This window comes from Branchiostoma floridae, chromosome 9, assembly GCF_000003815.2.
Source record: "Branchiostoma floridae strain S238N-H82 chromosome 9, Bfl_VNyyK, whole genome shotgun sequence".
In the NCBI taxonomy this organism is placed as follows: Eukaryota; Metazoa; Chordata; class Leptocardii; order Amphioxiformes; family Branchiostomatidae; genus Branchiostoma; species Branchiostoma floridae.
In genome coordinates this window covers 12,583,689-12,610,117 of record NC_049987.1, presented here as the reverse complement: position 1 = coordinate 12,610,117, position 26,429 = coordinate 12,583,689, and the positions used below count along the sequence as shown (strand labels likewise).

Here is a 26,429-nt window from a genome sequence, read left to right as displayed (position 1 = left end):
CGTATCTTGGTTCACTAAATGATACGCAAAAGTATTGAATTGATGGTCACTCTGTGGTAAGTTGTTAGACGTGAACGGTAAGGCAGCATTTCTAATTTTTCATTAGGAATCCTGTTACGTTCTAAAAGTCTATCAACTGTAACGCTTCTGTGTGTCATACCTGTACGTGTTTTGGTTTCCTTATTTGCCAAATAAAAAGTCCGGTTTGTTCTCTAATCAGTACAACTTCCTACAATGAAGCATCCTATTTCTTGTACATCAAAATACACTACATGATTACGTATGTATATTCCCAATCCATGTGGCCCCTCTGGTGATAAAGACTATGTAGGTAGTTTAGTTGCTTATAGCCCCAATCGGCCCTCAGCTGAAACGTTATCCCTTTGTAAGCATGCGCTGTGACCTTATCTTGAACAAAAGTTCATAAAGCACCTGTATCCAGTTACCTGAGGCGTACAGGTGTAAGTGCTAATGGCGGAAGCCATACTCAGCCAGATTTCGGGCGACTTCTTGGAGTGTACGGTCTGTCTGGAGCCCTTTAAGGACCCCAAGATCCTGCCTTGTCTTCACACCTTCTGTAAGGGCTGTCTGGAGAAGTTTGTAGGGAAACAAGGTGAAGTGAAGGACAAGTTTCCGTGTCCAACATGTCGGACCGAAACTGTACTTCCGGAGGGCGGTGTCGCCGGGCTCAAAAACAACTTTTTCGTCCTGAGCTTGAGGGACACCGTTGAAACACACAAGAGTGTGGCTAATGTAGAGGATGACAAAGTTCCTTGCGATGTCTGTGAAGAAGACGTGGCTAACTGCGGTTGTGTTTTCTGTGAAGAGTTTTTGTGTGACGAATGCGCTCGTGCCCACCGCCGTGCCAAACGTACACGCGGTCATGAAGCCATCGACGTAGCTGAACTTAAAGAACATCTGATCACCAAGACGTCATCAGTGAAGCCAACATCACTGCCGATTTGCACAAAACACGAAGATGAGAGGCTCAAGTTCTTCTGTGAGACGTGCCAGCATCCCATCTGCCGAGACTGCACAGTACTGCAGCACAAGGACCACAAGTACGGCTTGCTGGCAGATGTTGTGAGTGACGTAAAGGCAAAGATCAAAGACAAACTCGCAACTGCCATGCCGAAGATTCAGGAATACCGGGATGGCGCAGGGGTCATAAATGAGAAACAGGCAGAACTTGACACCAGGAGTAAGAAAGCTGCAGACGACATCGATGCAGCTGCGGAGGAAGAGATCAAGTATTAAAGTGGCCTGGTCAGACGCAAGCAGACTGAACTGAAAGAAAAGTTAGCGGCCGTCACAGCAGCCCGTTCCAAGCAGCTCTCTGCTACAGCAGACAGTGTTGAGAGCACCTTAGGCTGTCTGTCCAGCACAGTGGACTTCTCACAGAAAGTCGTGGAGCATGGCAGTGACTTTGACGTCATGAACGTGTACTCTGACGTCACGGCCCGGCTGGAGTCTCTGCTGAAAGGTCCAACCCCGGACATTTCTGACGACATCAGTTACGTCAGGTTTGATCTGAAGACAGAAAAGATAGAAAAGGAAATAAGTCTTGGAGACATAGTCGGTACAGTTATTTGGTATTATTTTAGCTCGGCCGAGTTGTCAGCGAGCTCTACATTACGAGGAGGTATGACCCTGATGCCGACGAAGAAACCCTGCTATTTGTTTGTAGGCATCAGGGTCATGCCTCCTCGTGATTTAGAGCTCGCTGACAACTCGGCCGAGCTAAATTCTTGATTTGTAAAGGGGGCTTTAGGACACACAACATTTCCTAACTTTTTTCAGCTTAAACCAATGTTGTTGAATATTCGATGAACTCTATAGCATAACCTCTGCCCCCTCAGATTCATTCTTCCGAACAGCCATGTTCACCACCCTGGGCACCACCGGCCGTCTGGGCCCCACTACCCTGGGGAACCACTACAGGGGACAGGACCATGAACACCTGGTGACGCTACATGACGGGATACAGCACTTCACTGTACCATGGTCCGGAACGTACACTATAGAGACAGCGGGTAGGGATTGATTTTAATAACAAATCAAACTGATGTACAGTGTGCTGTTCTTAATCAGGCGCCCAGAAATAATCGATGCGTTAGGGGTGCAGTTCTGATATCATCAAGAAAAGAGTCCAGCTACAACTTTGTTAATAAATCTTTTTTTTCATTCAGTATCTGTGTTCTCATTTTATATTTCTTGTTGTTGTTTCCGAGGCTGTACTGAAAGTGATTAACATGTTGATTCAACTTTATTGACAGGTGCTGCTGCAGGATGGGGTATGAATTCGAAGAACCCAAAGTCCGCCCGAGGACGGGGTGCCGTACTGAGGGAAACATTTAACCTTAAACAAGGTGCGGCGTTTCAAAAGATTCTCTATTGGTCTGTTTTAGTAAGACTGTGCATGTGTAGACACTGTACCTAATTTCACCGGTCTCTCGTTGACAAGCAATCTGTAGAGCAGTGCAGTGCAAGTAGTACAAATCTCAGAAGAGGTGTGAGCGTATGCAGAGAAAAATGACAAATTATCTGCTTTCGTTCTAGTAACTTGCACTGACAGAAAGGTTGTCAGGGGAGTATGGTAAAATGTTTGTCTTTCCGTAATCAAGAAAGATAGTTTATTATGAGAAGTACTGAAAACAAAATCTTATGTTTAACAGTTATCTGTTTTCATACTGCAGATGAAACTCTGAAAATCCTGGTAGGACAAGAAGGTGCAGTGAACAAGGCTAACTGGAGTGTAGGAGGTGGGGGTGGTACATTTGTCACCAGGGGAGACAATACACCACTCATTATCGCCGGGGGTGGGGGAGGGGAAGGGCGGGGATCACATAACCATAACCCCCTGTGTAACGGGACTGTGTCCACTACTGGAAACAAGAGCTATGGACGAGCTGGCTGCAGCGGAGGATCTAACGGGCAGGGGGCGACAGAATGGAAGGGTAACTTAACAGGCGGGGGAGGGCTGCTGACAGATGGAGGGAGTTCTAAACATTTTAGAGGTGACAGTTGTGAGAATGGTGGGGAAGGTGGGAAGGCGTTTGTGAATGGTGGGGTGGGAGGGATTGGGTATTCTTCTAAAGCTGATGGAGGGTTTGGTGGAGGGGGAGGGGCTCATGGGAGTGGGGGTGGAGGGGGTGGAGGAGGGGGGTACTCAGGGGGTGGTAGGGGAGAGTGGAGTAATCCAAGTGGTGGGGGAGGTGGTGGTTCATTTTGCTCCATTTCTGAAACCAGCGGTCAGGGTGGGGCAAACGATGGACCCGGATATGTGGTCATTACCAGACAGATGTAAGGAGATACTTTGTAGTCACCATCTTTTAAACAGTGTAAATCTACATTATATCATATTGCAAAGATAAACGCTGCCCATCGAGCACAGACTGAGCTTAGCCTGTTACAGTAGTCATGACATTTACAGTAAGTTGTAGAACATGGTAGTCATAAATCATTTTCCAGCTTGTATTTGTACAAGTATTACAATATGCGCATCTAAATTAACAGCAATGTCAAGTCACTGTTAACTGCTCTTTGCCCCTGCATTGTCATATAGCGAAACCCCTGCAGGTTGGTGTGAGCCAACGGAATGCCCTTCAGCACCTGGGAGGTGGACGATGTTATTTGGAAAAAAGAAGAAGGAATAGCTTCATTAACCTTAGTTACAGCATAGAAAATACAATAGAAGAACTGTAACTGTTGCAGCTACCTTTTACGAGATAACTGACAAAGTAACAATCTGAACCCACCTCGGCAACAACATAGGCCTTCATAGGTCGGGAACACGTCTGACCTCACAAGGAGCTTGTCGCTAGGATCCAGGTAAAAAAGCAGTGGGCCGCCTTCAAGTATGGGACCTACTAGATGTTCAAGTTCATTAAGAGCGCGTGCTTTTGTACGGGGATGTATAATGCACAAGCGAGTTAAACATGCTATTTCTAACATAACATTTCAATGGAAAATATGGTGTTTTTCTCGCGATTGCGCAATGTCTCCATGTATCGTGATTGTTTCCACACAGTTCACCGCAAACAAAGTCGAATTTATGTCCCTAACATATATCTATGAGTATACATAGATGTGTTTCAGTCACCTGTATCCCAATCTGAAATGAAACTAGAAAGGCCGACATTTGCTTAGGAGCAAATACAGCATATTTCAGCCATACCTTTTCCCATGCAACATTTAACTGTCCCAAATAACCCCTGCTCGAAAATGGAACATTTAGGTACTCTCCAAGCAGAGGTTGAATCGCGCAGATATAGTAGTAGTCGGAAAAATTACACGGGCGCTCTTCCTAGGAAGAGCGCCCGTGTAATTTTTAGGGGCACACCCCAGTTTCTCGCCCCCATTGAAACGTTTAGTTAACTGAAGAGACTATTTTCAACGACGCCGTACCGGTATTTCCAAACAAAATTGTCCCCGGGAACTACACCTATACAGTATACAGCATGCAAGTAAAAATGTACCATATCTGATTTACAAGAAAATTCTAGTACAGTCAAACCTGTCTATAGCGGCCACTCAAGGGACCGGACAAATTTGGCCACTATAGACAGGTGGCCTCTGTATAGAGGTGGTAACTTGTAGATAAAATACCCAAGGGACCGACAAAAAGTGGCCACTATGGACAGGTGACCCCTCTGTAGAGGTGGCCCCTAATACAGGTTTGACTGTACCTAAAATCTCACAATAATGAATATCCTAATGCATTTCGAAAGCCCGTAGCGATGACGTTTGCGTCCGCGGAGCGATACCCGGAAGCCAAGATTCGTCGACAAAAACTTACCGAAAACAACATTATAGGGGTCGAATTTTATACTAGCAGCGATTTGGATCCGCTACGCTAATTTTACACTAAGTAACTGGGCACTAAACGGATGCTAAATCCCCTCACTCCAAAATAATTTGGGACTATCCCCGGTCGCGGAAGAAATGGGGTGTGCACCGTTAACAGTAACTTCTCCCAAAAAATGAACAAATATTGTGAATTGATTTCAGTTCAAAATGGAGCTTACCCGATATGCCCATATGGAAGAATGTACTCTTCCACAGGAGCTCCTAGGCATAACTACCAATTGGTTTGCATTAACAAACAAACAAACTTTGGAATCGCCAGCTCCTTTTTTTTTCGAAAGTGAGAGAAATCACCACACCTTCCGTTCAGAAAAATTTCATCATGAAATGACATGAAGCCATTAATTCAACAATTTTCAGTACGATAACTGGGTCCAAGTACCGTTTTAAGCTCATTGTGATGTGGGTACATTTATCATTGCAGTGATTTTTTTTTTATTAAAGTTGGTCATGAGTTTTAATTTACTAATTATCAAGCAGGTGTAGGTACTGTGTAGTAGGAGTGTTTGTTTTCTTCAAGCTGAAAACTTAAATCTTCTTCTTGTTTTGCATGAGCCATTACCGAAATGGCGACGTCTCAAACTTTTAAAAGAATTTTACCGCCCTGTCGATATTTTTTTCCTGAAACCTGACCTAATATTGCCTTATTGTAATAATTCAGTCCAGTGAGAGAAATGTGCCAACTATAGACAGGTGGCCACTAGTGGAGAAAATGCTGATCTATTGACTTAAGAGCAATAAGTTACACATAATTTCAGTACCCACTGATCTTTCTTCATATAAACATTGCACAGGTAAGCCAATTGTTTAGATTTACAGTTCAAAACATTCTGACGAGAAATATTGATGAGAAAATAATCATTCTCGCCACTGTCAAACTTACGTATCAAAACTAAACGCAAACTGGCCAATTTTCCCGTGATTTCCGCCAAGTAACATTTCCTCGATTGTCTCAACTGACCCTGCCAAGGTCAAATCTACCGAAAATGATTGATATTGCCACGCAGAATGTTGCAAAATTCATCGACAAAGACTTGTACCCTAGCGTTCAAGGAACGCGTACCTTCTGCTACCGTCCAAATAACCCTGTCGTGAACTCCAAATCCTCGCAAACTACTATTTTTATATATATATATATATATAACCGGGCGTAGGGTGATCCGTCCGCTGTGTGGTCACGACATGCATGTGTTTCTATATATATACGGGATTGGAAGGCCCCGCTTATGAATATTAATTAGCCTTCGCCTTCCTCTTCGCTGATTGGCTGGCTTATCAAATTCAATTAACTCTTGCTTCAGCCGAGGCTCTTGCAGGTGTGGAGCTCTGTGGGGTGACGTCACGGCAGAAGGCCGAAAGAAAACCAATTTTCCCTCAGAAAAGTGCTGAAATTAATCATTTCAAAATAGTTTATGCCAAAAATTTATAATAATAATACCAGGGTACAGGGGGCCAAAATATACCGTTTGGTTTATAGCCCCAATCGGCCCTCAGCTGAAACGTTATGCATTTGTAAGCATGCACTATGACCCTGTCTTGAACAAAAGTTCAAAGTCCACCGGTACCTGTATCCGCACATCCTCACCTGAGGCGTGCAGGTGTAAGTGCTAATGGCGGAAGCCATACTCAGCCAGATTTCGGGCGACTTTCTGGAGTGTACGGTCTGCCTGGAGCCCTTTAAGGATCCCAAGGTCCTGCCGTGTCTTCACACCTTCTGTAAGGGCTGTCTGGAGAAGTTTGTAGGGAAACAAGGTGAACTGATGAAGGACAAGTTTCAGTGTCCAACATGTCGGACCGAAACTGTACTTCCAGATGGTGGTATCGCCGGGCTCAAAAACAACTTTTTCGTCCTGAGCTTGAGGGACACCGTTGAAACACACAAGAGTGTGGCTAATGTAGAGGATGACAAAGTTCCTTGCGATGTCTGTGAAGAAGACGTGGCTAGCTGTGGTTGTGTTTTGTGTGAAGAGTTTTTGTGTGACGAATGCGTTCGTGCCCACCGCCGTGCCAAACGTACACGCGATCATGAAGCCATCGGCGTGGCTGAACTTGAAGAACATCTGATCACCAAGACGTCATCAGTCAAGCCAACATCACTGCCGATTTGCACAAAACACGAAGATGAGAGGCTGAAGTTCTTCTGTGAGACGTGCCAGCACCCCGTCTGCCGAGATTGCACAGTACTGCAGCACAAGGACCACAAGTACGGTTTGCTGACAGACGTCGTGAGTGGCGTCAGGGCAAAGATCAAAGACAAACTCGAGACCGCCATGCCGAAATTTCAGGAATACCGAGATATCGCAGGTGTCGTAACTGAGAAGCAAACAGAGCTGAACACCAGAAGCAAGAAAGCTGCAGACGACATCGATGCAGCTGCGGAGGAAGAGATCAAGTATTAAAGTGGCCTGGTCAGACGCAAGCAGACTGAACTGAAAGAAAAGTTAGCGGCCGTCAGAGCAGCCCGTTCCAAACAGCTCTCTGCTACAGCAGACAGTGTTGAGAGCACCTTAGGCTGTCTGTCCAGCACAGTGGACTTCTCACAGAAAGTCGTGGAGCATGGCAGTGACTTTGACGTCATGAACGTGTACTCTGACGTCACGGCCCGGCTCGAGTCTCTGCTGAAAGGTCCAACCCCGGACATTTCTGACGACATCAGTTACGTCAGGTTTGATGTGAAGACGGAAAGGAATTCGAAAGAAAGGGAAATCATCTTTGGGGACATTGTTGGTAGGTTATTCAGTATTATTGTTGATCCCCTTATGAAGTGATCATTGCATTTGTTGTAGAAATCTCGTCATTACTCAGCTGTAAGAAAATAACTTGAGACAGCGCATTGACTGACACACATTTCAACATAAAACCTCTCCACGTAAGGCCACCAAGTCACTTCAATGGGTGTCATCCACACATGAAATGATTTTATTTCCTCTTAATTCCCCCCTTTTCAAGCGTTATTAAACTTGCATTTAGTAGTCGTATGTGCTGAATCTCGCCTTCAGGAGTGAAAGTTAGAAGGCAGATTGGGATTGTAAGACGATGGTGAAGGGAGCCTGGAAAAAGTATGCTTTGAGGTTCTGAACATTTCAAATGTTGGTTAGCCTAAACCATGCTTGATATTTATTGAATATCTGATGAACACTATTCCATAACCATTGTAACTGCAGATTCCACATTCTGCACTGCCAAGTTCACCACCCTGGGCACCACCGGCCGTCTGGGCCCCACTACCATGGGGAACCACTACAGGGGACAGGACCATGAACACCTGGTGACGCTACATGACGGGATACAGCACTTCACTGTACCGGAGACGGGGGCATTCAGCATAGAGGTGGCAGGTATAGACCGTTTAGTGGTCGACAAATGTGAAGTAATACTGAATTGAAAAATGTCTGCTTCATCAAGCTCGAGAGATAATAAAAAAAAATTTAAATCTACAATGAAAAATTCACACATGGAATTAGTTTTATCTAGTAGCTGATCTCTGTACTGAACGTGCCTGACGTTTGATTGACAGGTGCTGCGGCAGGATGGGGTATGTACAACCCAAAGTCCGCCCGAGGACGGGGTGCCATGCTAAATGGAACATTTACGCTTAAACAAGGTCTGATATTTGTTCCTTTTAATCTATTCTTGTTCCTTTTAGTCTATTCAAGTGAAAGTATGAAACAGTAAACGCCATATCTTATTTCATCACCTAGGTAACTAGTCAACAGTGGCAGAGAGTATCACAAATCCATGACGAAAAATTAGGATTGATTACGATAATCAGCTTTCGTTCTACTGATACATGTAACGTTAGTGTTAAATAGAAGAAATAATAGTGTGGTAAATTTGTGTCTTTCTGCTTACAAGAGGGATAGGTGATTATGATAAGCAATAGATACAAAATCTGATGTCGCTTTTTTACTCTGCAGGTGAAACTCTAAAGATCCTGGTGGGACAAGAAGGTGCTGAGAACAAGGCTAACTGGAGTGTAGGAGGAGGGGGTGGTACATTTGTCACCAGGGGAGACAACAAGCCACTCATTATTGCTGGGGGTGGGGGAGGTTGGTTTGTTTTGGTGGGGGGTATTGGTTACAGACCCATAATCCCCTCTGCAATGGGACTGCGTCCACTACTGGTAACAAGAGCTATGGAACAACTGGCTGCAGTGGAGGAACTAACGGACAGGGGGCAACAGAAGGGAAGAGTAACAACATGGGCGGTGGAGGGGGAGGGCTGCTGACAGATGGAGGGAGTTCTAAACGATATGGAGGCGACGGTTGTGAGAATGGTGGGGAAGGTGGGAAGGGGTTTGTGAATGGAGGAGTTGGAGGGTGTGGGGAATGTAATAATAATGCTGATGGTGGGTTTGGTGGAGGGGGAGGGGGTTATGGGGCCGGTGGAGGAGGAGGTGGGGGAGGGGGGTACTCAGGTGGCGGTAGGGGAGCAAATTTTCTCCTTAATCCCAATGGTGGAGGAGGTGGTGGTTCGTTCAACTGTGGTACTGACCCAAGCTGTCAGAATGGGGCAAATGACGGACCTGGATATGTGGTCATCACCAGAAAGATGTAGACATTGTAAAGGAACACTTGTAGTCATTTTTAGATGTGTGTAAATCAACATTGTATTGTATAAATGAGGAACGAAAGAGCAGAAGTATTCAAAAGCTTTGTTTGAAGTTCAGACAATAGTAAGAACTTTTATATCAAGTTGTAGAATTTCCAAGTCTTATCTACTCAAGTATGAAAATGTATATGCCTAGTACAGCAATCCAAGGTACCATGAGTGAAATGTTGGGGATATTGTTTCTCCTTTAGTCAGCCCAAAACAGATGGGAACAGTCCTTATTTTCAAATCTGGATGAACCTCATTTTGTTGACCATTAGAATTTTACAACTAAGCATCTATACGCAAGGATGGAAGTTGCTTGTATTGCCATTTTACTACAGAGAAAGTGGTGTAATGTCTGGTCTAAAAGATACCTCCAAAAATCCTTCCTTGTCCATCACCATTAAAGCAGCCTCTCAATAACTGATGTCAATAAATAATAATTCATACTTTATTTTCCATCTTTCCTCTCATACTTTTACTAAGTTTTATGTCGAATTTCTGCATATGCAATTGCTGCAATATGTCCTTCTTAACAATTATGTTTGAGCACTGTTGACTGCTCTTTGTCCCTGCAATTCCATATAGCGAAACCCCTGCAGGCTAGTGTGAGCCAATGGAATGCCCTTCAGCACCTGGGAGGTGTAGGATGTTATCTGAAAAAAAAGGAACAACTGCATCTATCTTAATATACAACACAGAAAACAGTTACTAAAAATCATCTCGCTTTCTGCAGATGTTCTAAAAAAGATTCAAACAGTTTAGTTAAAACTGAGAGAAAGATTACATAATGGTAAACTGGTTAACTGACTGACCTTTTGATCAGTGTTAGGAGAATTGTTACAGTTGTAATTACCTTTACAAGATTGGTGAAAGAGACACAATCCAAACCCACCTTGACTGCAACGTAGTCACCTGTTTTCATTGGTGAGCTCTTCTGACCTCCGACCTCATCAGGGATGTCCATATTTGGGATGATGACCTTTGTGTTTCCATCATTTCTGCCAGCCAGGTCACTGGCTGATTTTTTGCTGACCTGCACACAAAATGTCAATCTTGCTTTATACGGAGATAAAATAACCTAAAGAGGTACAAAATAGCCTGCATAAGAGGTTGGTATCCATCCGTTCCCAGTCTGTGCATGCTTTCCAAAAGTCACTACCTTTCCAAAAGTGGATACAAACTGGGACCTGAAAGATACCAGGTTATCAGTCATCTGAACAAAGGTCAAGTTACTTCAAATTTCTCCACTGAGATAGGGAGGAGCAGCATCTGACACATTTGATACAAAAAACATTTAGAACTTTTCAATGTTTCTGTTAAGGATAGACACTCACCCCTTCCACCAGCACTAGATGGACTTGTCCTATTTTCTCTGCATTGGCCTCAGCCATGCCCTGCCTGCACACATTAATCAGTTCCGCTAGGCGGCGCTGCTTCACATCTGCTGGCACATCATCCATGAGTTTGTGATAGGCATGAGTTTTCTGTACAGAAACAAAATAACACCTATAATTAGCAAAGATAATAGTATAATCATATGAGTATGGAAAGAGATAATATAAAATATCTTATATTTCCAGCCTTTATGTTACTATTACATGTAATAGGTTGACAGGGGATCACTTTCATACATGGTACATTTTCTATTGCCATTTAACTAAATTTGTTCGTCTATCAAGAACATTGTATCAACAAATGTTAAGTAGAAAAATCAATAAACCACCAGAAAATCGCAGAGTAAAAGTGTTACCTTTCTCATGCTATAAGCAAACAGGTATGCATTGTCATATCTGACTAGTCTGGCCAGTGATAGGGTCTGGTTGTGGTCATCTTCAGTCTCTCCACAGAACCCAACTATGAAGTCACTGGACAGGGAAACATCTAAACAACAGGTACAACACAGGAACATGATAAAATGTTTCATATGCCACATCAATAATCTAACAACCTTGTCATATCAATTGGTATGAATTTTCTCATTTCTCATAATCTCCAAGCAGATCCTACAGTAGCATAAGATAGTAACAAAAGCTGCCAGAGGACTGAAGCCGGCCTAGGAGTGTGCTACCTGTGGCTGATAACTCCCTTTGGCCAGCTGTGCTCCTTAGCCAGCTTTGATGCTATCTCATGCCACTAGTAAATCTGCCTCGAGATTAATTTTCTCATACATATATAGATAATTACAAACAATGGTTCCTTTTATTATTTCCAAAATAAGGACCTAAAACTGTATTTCCAAAAGCAAAATTCTGATGTGTAGTCAAGACCACAACACTGGCCCTGCTGACCTGGTATGACCTTCTTGACGTGCTGTACCAGCTCCAGGTACGCCTCACGGGTGTGGTTCCTCCGCATGCTCTGCAGCACTTGGGACGAGCCACTCTGTGCTGGCAGGTGCAGGTGGTTACAGATGTTTGGTCTGTCTCGAATCAGCTGTAACACCTGGAGACATGGGACAATAAAATACATGACAGTCAGGACTGTACATGCACATGATTTACTTAACAATAGGCATTGTAAGCACGACAGGCCTTGATATACTTAAATCCTGATTTTTATTCCAATCTTTAACACCTAACAACATATAATCATAATTAACTGAGGAGGATATTAGAATGAAAAATAAAACACTTTTCTCCATGGATTTAGAAGCAAAATACAAAAGTCAGTTACATGTACCAGGTATCCCATTTGACAAGCCAGTATTTCTGTCATACAAACATTTACATTGCATTTACATTTGCATGCATTAACAATGTAGATCTATGAATGTAATTGGTATTGGTAGTGTAAGAGACATTGTATACATGGTAAAGGCAGTAAGAAATGTTTTAACCACTCACCTCATCAGGAAAGTCCTTTGGATGTGGAGAAACAAACCTTATTCTCATCTCTGGGTCTACCTGGGCAACTCTGTCTAACAGGGCAGAAAAACGCAGTCCTCCTAGAAAGGCGGCAGACACAACAACAATGAGCCAAGGAGGTTTCAATCATTCAATTGCATTCTAATTTCAATTTCGTTCTAATTGTCGAAACACAGCCATGTTCCACCATCAGTCTTAACAGCTGATTTAGAAACTTTACAACTCAACAGAAATATGATAGCCATCTGTGTAAAGATAGCCATTAGCATCTTGATTCCACAAATTTGGTCTGTGACCTTCCCTTGAATGGAGAAGAAAAGTAGCAGTGGTGCATTTCTGAGTGCACATTCCATGGTCCCTACCCTTCTTCTTCCTATAGATAGTGCCAAAGCCAGCGCTGAGGTTGGTTGGGCTGTCTGCCAGCTGATGCTGCTGTTCTGACATGTCCCTGTAACTGTTGACATTCTGTCCCAGTAATGTTACCTCCTTTACACCCTGGAGAAACAGAACCACAAGTAGACTTTGTTCTCTGAGTGTTATTATGAAATGGTTAATCATTAATCAGTACAAAAGTACAAGACAATATGTCCAAGGTTGCACAACAATTCTGTGAAGCTCTTGATTAGTACCTGTCCAGACAGCGCCCTGACCTCCTCTAGGATTGATTTGATTGGTCGGCTTCTCTCCCTCCCACGAGTGAAAGGTACTATGCAGTAACTGCACATGTTGTCACATCCTCGCATGATGGAGCTGAAGGAACAAAAATGGGAGACGAAAGATTTCAAACCAGAGTACATAGGAATAGCACAAAGCGAATTTCAGAGAATATAAACTATTACAGCTTAGCTTTCAGAAACATCTATATTCTTAGGTCACATTCTGTACCATACATACACTATGATACAGTATCTTGTCTGCAAGTACAACATATACATATACAGGGCTCGAAATTCATTTTTGGGATTAGGTGCACTGGTGCACCCAGCTTAAAAAATTGGGTGCACCAAAATTGTTTTGGGTGCACCACTTAAATTTATGTAGAATGTCAGAAAAACCTAACAACCAAACTTAGTTACATGCTATCAAATTCTTAAACAAGTACCATGACAGACATTCTTTTTATGTTTCTAACACTTAGTTAGATGTCAAGAATATGATGTATACTACCCCGGTAGTATACTTTGATATCTTTACACACATAAACCCAAGAAAATATTTGGGTGCACCCTGTGCACCCACAGAAAATAATTGGGTGCACAGTTCCAATTTTGGGTGCACCTGGGTGCACATGCACCCAGTATTTCGAGCCCTGCATATACATTGGCTGCAGACATAGAGACCCACAATACAATACTCACACAAAGGCAGTAGGTGCCCCTGCGTTCATCCTGACAGGCATGACATCAGCGTATGTCTCGTCCAATGACAGCACCACGTTGGCGGCTTGTTGTCCTGACTCCGTGACTGACAGCAGCCTGGGAAGGTCCCTGTACGCATCTGGACCGGCGATCAGATCTACTGACTTCTCTCTCTCCAGTAGATCCTTCTTCAGTCTCTCAGCCATACAACCTGGGCAGAGAAGGGTATGAACTCTCTTATTTCAACACACAGATTTTGATGAATTAGCAAATATGCCATCCTCTTTTCGCACAAAAAATACATTCAAGGCAGATGCCCCTGAACCTTTCATATGGAATTGGCTTTCACCATCAGCTACATAGATTTGTATCAAAAGCCTGCAAAATGTTGGGCTAAAATAGATTAGCCACTGGCAATTAATTTTGAAACTTAGCCCTGAAATATTAGCCCTACTAGGGGCTAAAAGGGCAACTCAATAAACTCAACTCACGTAAGATGTCAACACAATTTTCCTTACCCAGGACACCGACTTTAAGAGGTCTGCTTTTGTTTCTTCTTGTCTTCATTGCGCGAAACTCCTGTAGACGTGTCCAGATTTTCTGCTCTGCATTTTCCCTGATAGCACACGTCACAGCAAGGATGACATCTGCATCTGTAAAACAAACAGAATTACTCTTTTGTTACTTATTACAAGATCATCCTTTCCTGCTGTCCATGCATGTAATGTATGATATAATAACTTTCTACTCAATAAATTAATCAGAATGACATTTACAAACAATTCTTCAAAGGATGTTTGAAAGCTCTCTTCGTTTCATAATTATTTAGGTTGTATCAAGGGTGTTGTATGATGCATCAACCTCCTTGGATGCATAAATTTTATGACGTCAAATCAAAACGCAAGGAAAACGCAAATTCCTTAGTTATCTTATCTCCTATCAGTGCAGTATTACTTATACTTTGAACTGGTGTTGACCTGTACCGGTAGCTCAGTTCGGGATACTTACCGTTGACAGATTCGGTCCTCTGGTAGCCACTATCCTTCAACACTGACCAGGCAATCTCTGTGTCACTGACGTTCATTTGGCAGCCGTACGTCTCAAAATAAACCTTCCGCCTTCCTCCCCACATATCGTCTTCATTCAAGTACGGAACAGTATCTTCCTCACCGATTTCTACGGGTCTTAGTTCTTCTGTCGAGTATTTCAAAAAGTCTTGCAATGACGGACCATCTTTCAACTTAGTAGAAGAGTTTGTTGGTATTTTGTCGGAACCGTGACCAGCACAGCAAGTTCGGAATTGACCTTGTAAACTTTTTTGTACCGAGCGATATGGTCGCATGGAAGCGATCAAGTTCATTCTCAAACATGTAGAATACATCTTTGATTTGTTCGGAACAAATTGTATACGATTTGGTTATCAACAACAGTCAGGATCATCTAAAAGACGTGAAAATTGTCGACTGCAGCGTGCCAAAAAAAATTATTACATGACGGCGGCCATGTTGGAAATAAATCAACCCGTTTTGCGGTATTGTCTGCAGCTGCCATTTTTGCGAATGTTGTGGAGGTTCGCTGAACAGTAGGCTCATCAGTGTTACCAGTAAGACTTTTCGATCCTATTTTCCAGTAAATAAGATTATTTAATATCCTTTTTACTTGACTGTGCCACAATAACTGTCGTAAAATTATACGCATCTACTTTGGCGGGAATAGCAAATTCATCTCAGCAAGATCGACCAATCACAAAGCAGAAAATTGTAACAGCCTCAAATCTGACCAATCAGAGAGTCGAATGTTATGCCTTACTTTAGGGACAAATCAGTAGTACCCCCTTGACCAAAGGGGTGATCGCTTGTCTTCACAATATAAAGCCTTTTAATCAGATTTTTTGAATCCAAACTAGATAATTTTGTATGATTGCTATTACCATATATCGGAAAATGTACCATTGGTTGGGCAGTAAAGCATGAGGAAACTGAAGTGTTTGCATAATGGATCAACCCTCCACCATATAAACCCCCACATTTCTCCATTAGCGCAAATATGGCGGCAAGGAGCTGATGAAAACACTCTTTCTATTGTGCAAGCGAACTACTTCTTGTGTGGCAGCAGATTCCGCGGTTACATTCCAGCCAAACTCGACCAGCAGAAGCGCATGAGCACATTCTTTCTACCGACAAGAATTTTACTTCGCAGTTGTACCGAAATTTCCAGAAAAATGGCCAAAATCATCAAGCTCGACGATGGTGAGTATCTGCGCGGAAATTGAGTGGCGCGCTCTCCACGTGGTTCGTCAGTTTTTCGCCCAATATATCCAGCATTTCATATATAACAGTCGGTTTCAAGTCTTGGTATGCTTATGTATCGTATACAAATTTATATGTGGTTGTGGTTTTGAGTATTTGGTTGTAATTTTGCGGAAATCTGGTGGTAGACGGTGCGGCTCCTGGAACGCACCCAGGCCCTTTCTTCTCGACATGACGTCATGCTGACTAATGCGGTGCGTTGCATCCTGGTTGCGCCAGGTGGGGAGAGGGGCCTTGCATTGTTCAGCTGGGACAGCCTTTGTTCCTGGACAAGACTTCTCAAGAAAAGATAAAATTCGTCTTTTGAATTTTTTTTCATCACCCTCCATTTGAGAACCCTGTGGCATGAATGATGTTATGTAAGACAAGAATGTGCAACTGAAGGAGGAAAGCTGTAGGAGGAAAAGAAAACAAGAGTGATTGAAGAAAATTGTTTATTTCCTTGAATGGCGGATGTTTTGATTTGTTGGAATGTGAAAAGATCAGTTGAGTTTTTGTTTGAGTAGCTTTTTAACACATTGGGTGTGACTAGCAAGGAAAACAAATCAAGGTACATTGTGTATGACCTAACGATGTATACTGTACCAACAAATCAAATAGTTTGTTGAATCTCTTGTCTTTGTTCATGTCTAGACTCAGAATATATTTTTCTTGTATTTACTTTTAGCTTCATTGTAGATTTTGATGGTGAAAATTTAAAGGTTGCATCAACACAATCATGTGATTAAAAAGTCAAAATGAATGACCATCTCATAAAATTACCAAGACTTGTCTTTTGACATATGCATTATCCTTGATTAGAATGAAAAATATCAGTAGTATTACTCGTAAGTAATAAAATTTGCATCACCAAGTCAATTTTCCCTATGGTTACAATTAAAGAAAAATAATGGCACCTAGAAAATAGAAAAAAAGACCATAAAATGTGTTGATCCAGCAAAGGAGATGAAATATTATATAACATTACTGCAGCACATTTATGGGTGCTCAGCAAAATGTCAAATGCAAGCTGGCCTTTTAGCCATGGTTACAAGGTTAGATGCACTTCAGAGGCCAAGGATATTTTTTTCTTCCCATGATGTGTCCAACTGTGGTGTGTGACTGAGGTTAGCTTGTTGAAGAGATCAAAAGCTATGGAGGAATGTTAACAGTCCTCCAAGGCAAGACTGTCTGGAGTGAAGGCTCATCTGTGTTAGACAGTAACATGATAAAGGTCAGGTTGTCACAGTTATGTGTTGCAGCCAGTTCCATCTTATGTTACATCAACCTTATGCAACAGATGGTTCGACTCATGAGTCACACTAGGTGTCCCTAAAAGCTAATAAAACTACACCACTTGAACACAGCTGGATGTCAATTAACTACCTTCATGTATGATAATCTTCTCACTACTAGTAACATGAAACTGTTGTTCCGAAAAGCCCTATGACTACTATGAGTTGCCTTGGAAGGTGCATTGTAATTTGTAGCTGCAAAGAAATGTAAATGATTTTGAAATATGATAAGTGTTTTATTGTCAAACTTCCTTCCTGCATATACATGTATAGTATTCACACAATGAGTAAATGTTCTTTACAAACTCACAGGCCTGTTCTATGACAGCTGTTGCTGATACAAATGGAAAATTGTGACTTCAAATATTTGACAATTGACAGCTTCAAATTTCACAATCCCTCCTATTTAAGGAAGTCTATTTGATTAGAAAATACAATATGTTTGAAGAGTTAAGAATAAAAGTCAGAGTTGCTGTTCTTACGAGTAACATTCAGACTCAAAGTGCCAAAGGCATTTTACTGTGTACTTTGATCTTGTTGGAATGTCTGCGCCTGAAGGTCAAGTTGTGCAGAGGGTGATAGGTTAAAAAGTTGGCAGTGAGCTGTGTAACTAACTTATCCATCAAGCCTCACCTTACCTCGACTCTCAGCTCTGGTCTAGACAATTGTCTTTGTGAATTTGTGCTATGAAGATCATGCCTTATTCTGTTCATTTTAAGCACAATATGTGAGTTCTTAAAATGCAAAGCAGACATTATTATGTTTTAGAAAATCATCTGTCTTCTAACTGAATCAAGACTAGTCCTGGTATTGTGATAACGATAGATTGATGAAGTAAACTATCCTGGTAATTACAGTGATATGGCATGTATTACCTGTATGATTATGTTAGTATAATGTAGGTGTGGTAAACACACCTCTTGTTGACATTTTCAGTGACCCTTACCTGGTTAACAGAAAACCCTCTGGCAGTTGGAAGTTGCCAGGGATCAGTAAAGCCTGAGTGGTTTATAGGTTTGCACACTGATGGCTTCCAGATACAAGAACTGTTTGATTTTAATCTCAGATGCACCACAGGGATCCACAATATGGGTGAAATATAAGCCCTAAACAAAGGGTTTATTTTGCTAATTCTAATTCTATTACCTGTAAATCATTTAATATACATGTATCTGCTGACAGCACATGCACAAATGAACATGTAGAAGATCAAGTGAACATTACATCTTTATACCTTGTCTGTTGTCAGCTGATTCTGTACCATCAAGTGTCCAGATTGTGTAATTTGTATGTTGAAAGACTGCTAAGCATGTTTGAATTGCCCAGGCCTTAACAGTATTTAACCCAACATTAAGAAAAGTAATGAAGCAAATTTGCTACTTCCAAAAGATGGAGACAGCCAGTCACGATTCAACTGTTGCCATGACAACCTGCACGTACATGCACTTCCTGTTATAATCTGTAAATATTGCTTATGTATACAGTGCAGACAAATTACCCTGGTGCTCATGTAATTCTGTTGTCAGTATTTAATACTGAAAATGTGAGGGAAATGAACTATGTTGAAAGAAGGGAAAATTGCAGTGAAGTGTGTTGAAAGAAGAGAAAATTTTAACAAACATTAATTTTTATGAGTCAGCTATTGTATACATTCACCATGTAGGCAACCAGGTAGGTTTATGATTTTGAGACATGCTACATTTGGACTGTATAGTACAAGAAAAACTCCAAGGAAATTCATCCTAATAATAATGTTACTGCAACTCAGCCAGGTCTCACCCAAATATAAGAGTTAGACCCCCTAATGCAATGATTATGTATAAACTAATATGTCCATTAGGCTTTATTATTGAAAGAAAATGTCCACAATGAATGAGTTCTGATATTGTTGCAAGCAGGCAAACACTCGGAAACAGGTTAATCCGAACTATTGTCAGAGGCAGTATCTTGATCTGAGTAACAGATTTGGTTAGAGGGTGGGGATCCTGTGTTGGAGTGTTGACAATGGTAACCATAGTGCTGAGGATTATTGGGTTTCTGGTGATGACATAACATGTTTCATATACATGTTTTAGGCATGATACTGTTTTCTTCATGTTTATTTTAAGAGTATCTGATCTGTACTATAAGTCTTGATGTATTACATGTGTTTTGTAACGTTAACTTTATGGTAGCTTTTAACTTTTCTTGCAAACAAGAAAAGTGTCTTGTATGTTTGATGGAAATGGCAACCTGTTTGTCTTTGACATGCATCATATGAAGAAAATAACAATGTCCTTTTCTTTACTCTGAAGTTTATTTCACCTCTGACATATGTTGTTGAATTGTCATATATCCTAACTGACCTCTACCCTTTAACCCCAGATATGCTAGAGAAGCAGCTCTCCATGGCTGCCAAGAGTCTGCAGGCGGGGAACATCATCGCCGTGCCGACCGACACCATCTACGGTCTGGCCGGACTGGCGCAGTCCACCGAGGCCGTGGAACAGATCTACGCCATCAAGGGGCGCAATTCCAGCAAGCCTGTTGCCATCAGCGTTGCTGAAGTCTCTGACATTCCAAGGTAAATGGTCAAATTGTTATTTTTCTGTTTGAGTAAAACAAAGTGCTTTTCAAAATTTTATTCTGTTCAAATATTGCAGGTCACTGAATCTGCCAAACTAAATTCAAACTCAACATCACTTAAGTTCAGAGCCATATATACAGGGAATTAAGCCTGTAAATTCATATTTCTTTAAAACTGAACGCAATCAACTTTTCACCCTCCCTCCAGATGGGCTCGTATGACCGTCCCCATGGAGCTTCTGCAGGACCTCCTGCCCGGCCCTGTTACCGTGGTGATGCAGCGCACCGCCGCCCTGAACACCAACCTGAACCCGAGCACGGACCTGGTGGGGATCCGCGTGCCGCAGCACAAGTTCATGAGACAGCTGGCAGAGACCTGCATGGAGCCCATCGCTCTGACCAGCGCTAACACATCCGCTGCTGGCAATACTATCGACATACAGGTGAGAGGAATGAACCAATATAGTTGTGGAATTCAGGACTGTCTCCAGCTTGAAATGTTTCTCCATCCCACTCATTGTTTTTGGAGCCTGTATTTTTCATTTTCCTGTAATGTCATTTCAAGCTTATGAAAGTACATTTTCAACATTTCATGTCATTTTGGGGACGGTTGGGGTAAAATTAATTTCTGTCCCAACCACCCAAATTTCTGTCATGGGGCAGAAGGATGGGTCATTGAGACAGCCCTGCTGCTGATGTGGAAATTGATGTTTCTTTTGCTGTTTTCATGACTAATGGAAACAGGTTGCTATGTTAGCCTTAGTTTATATTTGCATCAGACTGAAAAGTTGAGGAGAATGGTCAGTAAATGAATGATAGGTGCCATTGGATATGTAGGTTGGTAAGCAGTTAAATGTTGTAATTTTTGGATCGAAGTACAGGTATAGTAATATTGTTGATGTGGTTTCTGCAGGAGTTTGAGAACCTGTGGCCCCAGCTGGACCTGGTGTTGGACGGAGGGCGGCTGGAGTCCACCCAGGCTGTCCGCGAGGGGTCAACTGTAGTGGACCTGTCCGTGGAGGGGCAGTTCAGAGTGCTGAGAGTGGGATGGTCAGTACACAACACAATTTTTGTTAATGGATTTGTACATCATCTTAACTTCATATTGTGAGAAGGATTGGTTAATGTATTCTAGTAGGAATCAAAATGTATATCGAAAGTTGCATTGTGCACAGTAGAAGGGACTCAACAATATCTTTGAAATCTATAAACACTTGAAAACGGGGGGGGGGGGAGCTTTTGTGTGTAATGTCACTGTTAGGTCAGAAAGTCCTTGATTGCATTGAAAACGCATTTTCCGTTGTTCGGAACTGTAGAACACCAAAGCTGTAGTTGTGTTGCAACATATCCTGCAGAAGTTAGACCAATACTATTCTGCAATGCATATAACACAGTCAAACGTCCTGTTCATTTTCTGATAGTCATCTGTTGAGAGGAACGACCTGACAGTTTTAAGCTGTATTATGTTTGTACATCTGCTCAAAAGTTCTTAGACTTTGTGTTATTGGCTTACTTGCCCGAGTCGCCACCCTCACGGCCAGAAAAGGCATGTTGTTGAACCAGTTTTCAACAAAGGTCTGTAGTACATGTAGTTTACATAAGTTGACCTGTTTTTGTTAAAAGGTTATCCAGTAGTCCATCAACTTTGGTCTCAGAAGTGTGGCTAATGTGTTCAACAGTGTTTCCGCCAGAGGGGCGTCCACCCGTCCAATGACGGTCTCATTTCGTTTTGGACGGCTTGAACGCAACCAGAGGCCGTCCTCATAAAAAAATTGCGACCCACATTTTGCCGAGAAATCTGTACAAAGTTGATAAATGTAAACCGCAGTTTTGTATTGAAGCTAGAGGCTTGGGACGCCGTCCACAGTCAGAAAGCCGCTCACTGTTTGTTTTGCTATTGTTATGGTTGTTGGCAATGTGTGTCGGCGGCCTTTCGCATACGATAATCAAAACCCGTTTTTCAAGGCCTCAGTTACGCGAATTTGCCCTGTCACATAATTCGCAAACTTGGCGGTAGGTCGATCTCGCTATAAGTATAACACTACAAACTAAACTTTGTTATTGGGAGAAATAAGACAACACAATATTAAACTTTGTCTAGATTAACAACTTTAGTCTCTGTTTTCATCGTCAATCATCGTAAACAAAACAAAACACAATCAGATACATGTGCCCACCGGCCCGGGTGCTCGGCACGGGAAATCGACCTCGTTCAAGTTCGCTATCGGCAACACAGCGGAAAAATAAAGTGTTCACATAAGAGATGATGGACGTAAAAAACATCAAGTATAACTTTGGTTCCTTTTTATATGAGTTTTGAGCCCGCAAAATCTCCGAAAACGGCAGCAATTTTCGGGATAATTACGCATCAAAAATGGCGGTCGGTAGTTGTTGTGTATCCTAGCCAATCACAGCGCTAGTTTCCCGTGACGTCGGTAGCTTTCCCAGATCTCGCGAGAAGTCACCACGTGAGATTGCGGGATTTCGGCCGCCATTACGCTCACTGTCGCCGATAGACGATGTTTTTCGTCATTTCTGAACGCAAATTTCTCGATCTATGGAAGGTTTTAGATGATTTAGAAGTATACCACAACATAAAAGAGAATATATACAAATGCTATTTCTTTTTTGAAAGTCCAAGAACCGTTTCTAGAACTTTTTAAAAGTCGTAGTACCCGTTCGGTGCGGCATACCGGTACGCGGCACAGATCATAACACTTCGGCACTGAACTTAATCGGACGTTAGTTGTTTTGTTTTTTCTTGCGACAGTTAACCATTAACTTTAATTTTCGCGATTTTACAATTAAATTTACTTTTCGCGGTTTTACAATTAAATTTAATTTTCGCGGTTTTCGCGCCCCAAGGTGGACGGCCTCCCAGCTGAGGTCTGGCGGAAACACTGGTGTTCAACCAGTTACACAACAACGGTACAAAGAAAATAAAGATGGGGGAAAACTAAAGTATCCATGAAATCAATACCTTGCTCTCAATTCAGACCAGAACAAAGTAGTGCAGCTTTGGCTGAATTGTTGGACAGCAAATTAATCAATATCACAGATTGTTAGAGGGAACAGCGATGTCCTATTATTCTCAACTTAGCATGGATGAAAACACTTTCAGCAGTTTCCTTACTTGCATCATTTTCTAGAAAAGTAGGGCAAGTCCTTTGGGAAACTCATATGTTGCCATACATAGCAATAATTGCACATGATCGGATACATGTCAAAGCTACACTGACATAGAAAAACTGCAAGGATTGCAAACCCAGCAGTCTTTAGATATGATCAATTGATCTAAGCTCATATCAATTTTTGAAATCTGAATCTCACAGTATTATTTTGTGCACAGTAGTGTTTATGAAAATGAAGAGTGTGCCAAAAACATGCTGATGTCTTTTAAACAGTGGATGTGAACAATCTATTTAGTTGTGATCCATCATGATTATTGATTGATTTTGCATTTATCGCAAAAATATTCAGATTAACAGCTATTTTGATCTCCAATTGTGGCAAGAACAACAACTGAAAGATACTTGTCACCTGTCACTGTGCAATATATTTTTGAAGGGAAATGTTGCTGTTACTAATAATAGATAGATGTAACCGTTACTTGTAATAATAGATAGACTTGTAGCTGAAATCATAACAACCGAGGTAAGGGTTGAAAATGATGTGTGTTTGTAAGTGTTGTGGTCCCATTGTCCACAGTGGGTACAAGTCCACGGTTGAGATACTGGGTAGCAAGTACGACCTGAAGGACGCCACCGAATACATCCTGCCAGCGCACAATTGACCTATGACCCCTGACCCTGCTTTGCTTTTGCTTCTGGAGGTTTGCGTTCTGCCATGTTTGTGTGCTCTCTCCGTGTGGTGTGCTGCTGGTGTACCAGTACCTTCCTTTCACACTCTTGAGTTTGATTTCTAATCTCCCATCAGACTAATCCTTGTCAGTATCAATGTATCATTGGGATGTCTCTTGGTGACATCCAAGCATAATTTGCATGCAAAAATGTGAACTTATCTATTCCTGCAGAAATCTTTTGATGCCTAAACAAACATATCAAGAGAAGGAAACTTTGTTTATCTCAAAGAATTTGGTTGAATTACAAGCATGACTTTCTTACCTATCATAGATAGATTTTATCATATGTAGATTTGATCTTAAGATTCATACGTCACAATTAAGATCTTTTCACAAAAGCAACGTCATTATTGAAAAGTCTGTTGGTGTCTTGTGATAAGACACAAATAGGTACATTTAGAAGTACTTTGTACCTCTTTAAGGGGATAGGCAAAGGTGAACTTATATGTGCACTTACATGGAGTTTGTGTCTTTTGCCTTGTTTTTTTCTTCCTTGTTAGAATCCTATCTGCGTGAGAAACTGCATGGTGCCATCTCAGTAACCCCTTTTAACCTGTCCATCTTTGTTCTACAGTAGAAAAGCATGTGGCTGTATGGCCTGTTTTTGCAGTGGTGTAATTAGGAAGAAAATAACTATGGGGACATGATTATGTTGGACTGATAAGGGGAAAAAGGATTGTGGTCTTTGAAAAGAGAACATCATGGCATTGTAGTATGAAGTTTTTGTATGCAATCAAGGATCATGGAAAAGGGTCACAGGACCAACTCAGGTGAAGGATTATGGGATTTATAATTGGCAAAGAACTATGGGATAGCAAGGAATATCAATGAGCTGTATCAGTAATTCTTTCTCTTTTTCTTGCAGTGCATACATGTCTACAGTTGATGTTCTGGCCAACAAATATGATCTAACAGACATTACAGAGTACGTTATCCCCAACGGCGTCCACTGAGCATGCTCAACACATCGACAAACAAGCCACACACTCATACAGAACCTACTGGGCATGTGTAGAATTTCTACAGGAGGTGACTGAAGGACTAAACTAGCTCACAAACAGATGAAGATGAAGATTCCAAATGACAGTATTAGTACTAGTGCAGCCGTAAGCCTTCACGCAAGTGTCTGAAAGCCACAGAATGTTCATTCCTCTGTCTTGTCTCCCTAAGTCTAAGAAGGATGGTATTCCTCCAGATCACGCAATATCTGGCAAGCATGGGGCAATACATGTATTAGATGGTGACTCCCATAACTTAAACTAGTTGTGCTGACAAATCATCTTTCTGAAAAGTACCATCTTTCTTATTGGGGAGACAAGACTGTCCTCTTGCGGAAGCTTATGTATTGATTCTACAATAACCTCTGATGATTTGCATATGTTCTTCTCTGTCAAAAATGTGATCAACAATGCCAAAGGATAGTGACAAGGGATGGTGCATGTCATTTTTTAATGTACCACTTTGTGCATTGACCAGAGACTGTTCAAGTAGTACTTGAGCACATCAAACTTTCGCTGGCTATTAGGTGTTTAGTTAGTATTGCAGAGAAAAATTGAACAAACTATCAGTTACCAGAGCCGTAGTAGGCTAGGTTAGATATTTTGAAATCCTGGATACATCGCATTCCTCTCCCAGAATATTTTTAATTCCACAGATTTGGCCATGTACACAAGCCTTGCAAAGCTGCAGTCCTTACCATATTGCCACTTTGGCCAGTACTTGACAGATGGAAAGGAAGTGTGATAGGTTTCCAGAGTGGAGGAGAAAGACATTTATTTGTAGTAGTCATTCCTTTGTTACTTGTGTAGTATATGTGGAAATGTAACTTATACATGTCAGGTTGTGAAGTGGAACTGCTATACTGGGCCCATAGTCATATTAAGGATTCACAAACATGTTACTTGCATTTGTAAAGGCAGAACATGTTACTAACAAACTTTCCAACTCCAACTGCAAAGCACAATGAAAGGTAATTGCAGGATATGCCTTAGCTAGAGAATGCTGAGGTGTCAAGGTCATGAGAATTGTACCAAATTCAAAGAGTTTGTTGACTGGATCATGAGATGGGACTTCAAAAGTCAACTTGAAGGTAATGCCATGCATACTTGAACATTTAATTTTGGTCTGAGGACCATTCTTCATTTTTATCATAACTGGATTGTTTATTTCTTGATTCAAATGATAGACTGAAGCTGTTGGTATCAGAATATTCTTTGTCCTTCCCGTATATTCCAGTAGGGGGCGCTGTTGTCCTTAGAATGATTTTTTCCCACTTCCCAGTCATGCTTAATTGTTAATGCTTGGAAAATGTATCATTAATGACAGAAGCCATCAGAGTTGTACAGAAGAGTAAGGGACTGTTGGGTGGTATTGGTTCTTATGGTGGTTGTACATTAAACCAGATATTCTTATTATATTCTCTAAATACAGTATCTGCAGCATAGGTCTGTGTCTATTTTAATATTGCGGTAAAAAATTCAAACACCACTAAACAAAGGAACCATATATCTGTCTGTCTATCTATCTATAGAGTTGGCACTATCATGTTTGTCATACATTAAGACCTAAAAGTTTGACTGATAATCACTTGACAAAGGTGTAAGTGCTTTTCTACATTATTGTACATGTACATGTGTACATACACACTGCAATTATGCTATATATGTCAAAGCTAACAGTTTATCTACCTTAAGTTATGGTTGGAAAAGAGTCAAATGACAGGGACTAAGGCATGT

At 41.6% G+C, this 26,429-nt stretch overlaps 4 protein-coding genes across 5 annotated transcripts; 3 read left to right on the top strand and 1 right to left on the bottom strand.

Moving 5' to 3' along the window:
* Positions 1-6,476: 6,476 nt before the first annotated feature.
* Positions 6,477-7,286, top strand: LOC118422158 (tripartite motif-containing protein 3-like). The gene has a single exon (XM_035829675.1). It carries the CDS (start codon positions 6,477-6,479, stop codon positions 7,263-7,265), a length of 789 nt encoding a protein of 262 aa, XP_035685568.1. The 3' UTR covers positions 7,266-7,286.
* LOC118423218 (leukocyte tyrosine kinase receptor-like) lies at positions 7,281-9,190 on the top strand. Its single transcript, XM_035831286.1, has 4 exons — positions 7,281-7,593; positions 8,031-8,204; positions 8,384-8,470; positions 8,784-9,190. The coding sequence occupies exons 1-4, from the start codon at positions 7,443-7,445 to the stop codon at positions 9,092-9,094; spliced, it is 723 nt and encodes a 240-aa protein (XP_035687179.1). The 5' UTR covers positions 7,281-7,442; the 3' UTR covers positions 9,095-9,190.
* Positions 9,191-9,501: 311 nt separating this feature from the next.
* Positions 9,502-15,158, bottom strand: LOC118423220 (mitochondrial tRNA methylthiotransferase CDK5RAP1-like). The gene is made up of 11 exons (XM_035831288.1): positions 14,693-15,158; positions 14,203-14,337; positions 13,685-13,895; positions 12,956-13,076; positions 12,689-12,821; positions 12,306-12,406; positions 11,751-11,904; positions 11,213-11,343; positions 10,797-10,946; positions 10,355-10,495; positions 9,502-10,115 (listed from the first exon to the last, which is right to left on the bottom strand). The coding sequence occupies exons 1-11, from the start codon at positions 15,063-15,065 to the stop codon at positions 9,999-10,001; spliced, it is 1,767 nt and encodes a 588-aa protein (XP_035687181.1). The 5' UTR covers positions 15,066-15,158; the 3' UTR covers positions 9,502-9,998.
* A 537-nt stretch (positions 15,159-15,695) lies between these two features.
* LOC118423215 (yrdC domain-containing protein, mitochondrial-like) lies at positions 15,696-26,119 on the top strand. Of its 2 annotated transcripts, XM_035831280.1 has the most exons (6): positions 15,696-15,933; positions 19,632-19,830; positions 20,041-20,275; positions 20,746-20,882; positions 23,541-23,664; positions 24,560-26,119. In XM_035831280.1, exons 1-5 carry the CDS (start codon positions 15,843-15,845, stop codon positions 23,623-23,625), a joined length of 747 nt encoding a protein of 248 aa, XP_035687173.1. In that variant the 5' UTR covers positions 15,696-15,842; the 3' UTR covers positions 23,626-23,664; positions 24,560-26,119. The 2 variants fall into 2 exon arrangements, with proteins under 2 accessions (XP_035687173.1, XP_035687172.1); XM_035831279.1 differs by lacking the exon at positions 23,541-23,664 and having other exon boundaries at positions 15,704-15,933.
* The last annotated feature ends 310 nt before the right edge of the window (positions 26,120-26,429 follow it).